The 1,203-nt window shown below is 31.8% G+C and overlaps 1 protein-coding gene across 1 annotated transcript in view; it reads left to right on the top strand.

Moving 5' to 3' along the window:
• The window catches only part of HELRODRAFT_192742 (hypothetical protein), a gene marked incomplete at both ends in the record, with an annotated part of 5,982 nt that extends 5,183 nt beyond the window's left edge, over nt 1-799 (top strand). The window contains one exon of the mRNA XM_009023645.1: nt 1-799. This exon is cut by the window's left edge and continues 1,117 nt beyond it. Coding sequence (XP_009021893.1) covers nt 1-799 — 799 coding nt within the window.
• Nucleotides 800-1,203: the final 404 nt, after the last annotated feature.

Raw genomic sequence — 1,203 nt, 5'->3', positions numbered from 1 at the left:
GGATTTTCTCAAGTTAGCGGAGAATTATTCGTTGGAGAAAAAATTATTGGAGAAAAAGCCGTCGTTCCCATTGTTGGAGCTGCAGGATATTGACGAATTCTTCAATAACACCGAGGACTTATTCCTGGGCGATGATACTTTTGGATTGAAAAGCGATCCGGAAACTTTGGGATTGAAGATTGAAGCCGGATTAAAAATGGAAACGAGTGAACTCGAACTGAGAAGTGAAATGGGATTGAAAAGCTTAAAATCGGAGTTAGAATTGAAGAGTAGCAATGAATCAAATAGTGGGATGGTGGGAATAAAGACGGAAACGAGTTTAACTAACGAAGGTCTGAAGGATGACTTAATGGATCTCTCATTTTCTCAATTGCTCAATAATGATTTCGAAAACCAGGAGATGAACAAGAAACAACAACAACAAATAAATTCATTAGACCTAGTTAATCAGGAATTATCGATAGTCGAAGAAAATTTAAAACTTGCAGAAATTATCGGTCATTGGTTCAATAAAAACGACAGCTTACTTGAGCAGCTTAATCAGCAGCAGCAACTTCAACAGCAGCAACAACAACAGCTGCGTTTTAAACAACAACAACAGCAACATTCCAACTTTTTTTCAAATTCTCCTGCTGGTTTCAGGAGTATAAATGAGTTTTTCAACATCAACAACAACAACAACAACAACAACAACATCAACAACAACATCAACAACAACAACAACATCAACAACAACATCAACAGCAACATCATCAACAACAACAACAACAACTTGAAAAGTTGTGTCAAGGCATTGTAAATGTGACATTCTAGCGATGACATCATTTTGAAAATCAAACTCTGAAAAAACTAAAAAAAAAATTGTTTTTCTTTTTCTCGTTTTTCTACATTATTTTATTTTCTACGCTGTTATTATTTTAATTTTAATAATAAGAATAATAATAAAGAATAATAGTAATAATAATATTTTATTTTATGTTTTGTAAAACCATCAAACAGATCAATCCGAACTGAGCCGCTTATAATTTCTTTATATTCTGTTTATGTCGATCTTAATATTATCATTACTGTTATTTTTATTATTATTGATGCTATTATTATTCTTATTATTAATTTTGTTATTTATGTTATTATTTAAGCGTTTCAATTTCGTTTTATGACCACCAAGTAATGCCTCCATTGAAGATATGTGCCTATAATGAG

This window comes from Helobdella robusta (genome assembly GCF_000326865.2).
Source record: "Helobdella robusta unplaced genomic scaffold HELROscaffold_37, whole genome shotgun sequence".
NCBI lineage: Eukaryota > Metazoa > Annelida > Clitellata > Rhynchobdellida > Glossiphoniidae > Helobdella > Helobdella robusta.
This window is presented reverse-complemented; position numbering and strand designations above follow the sequence as displayed.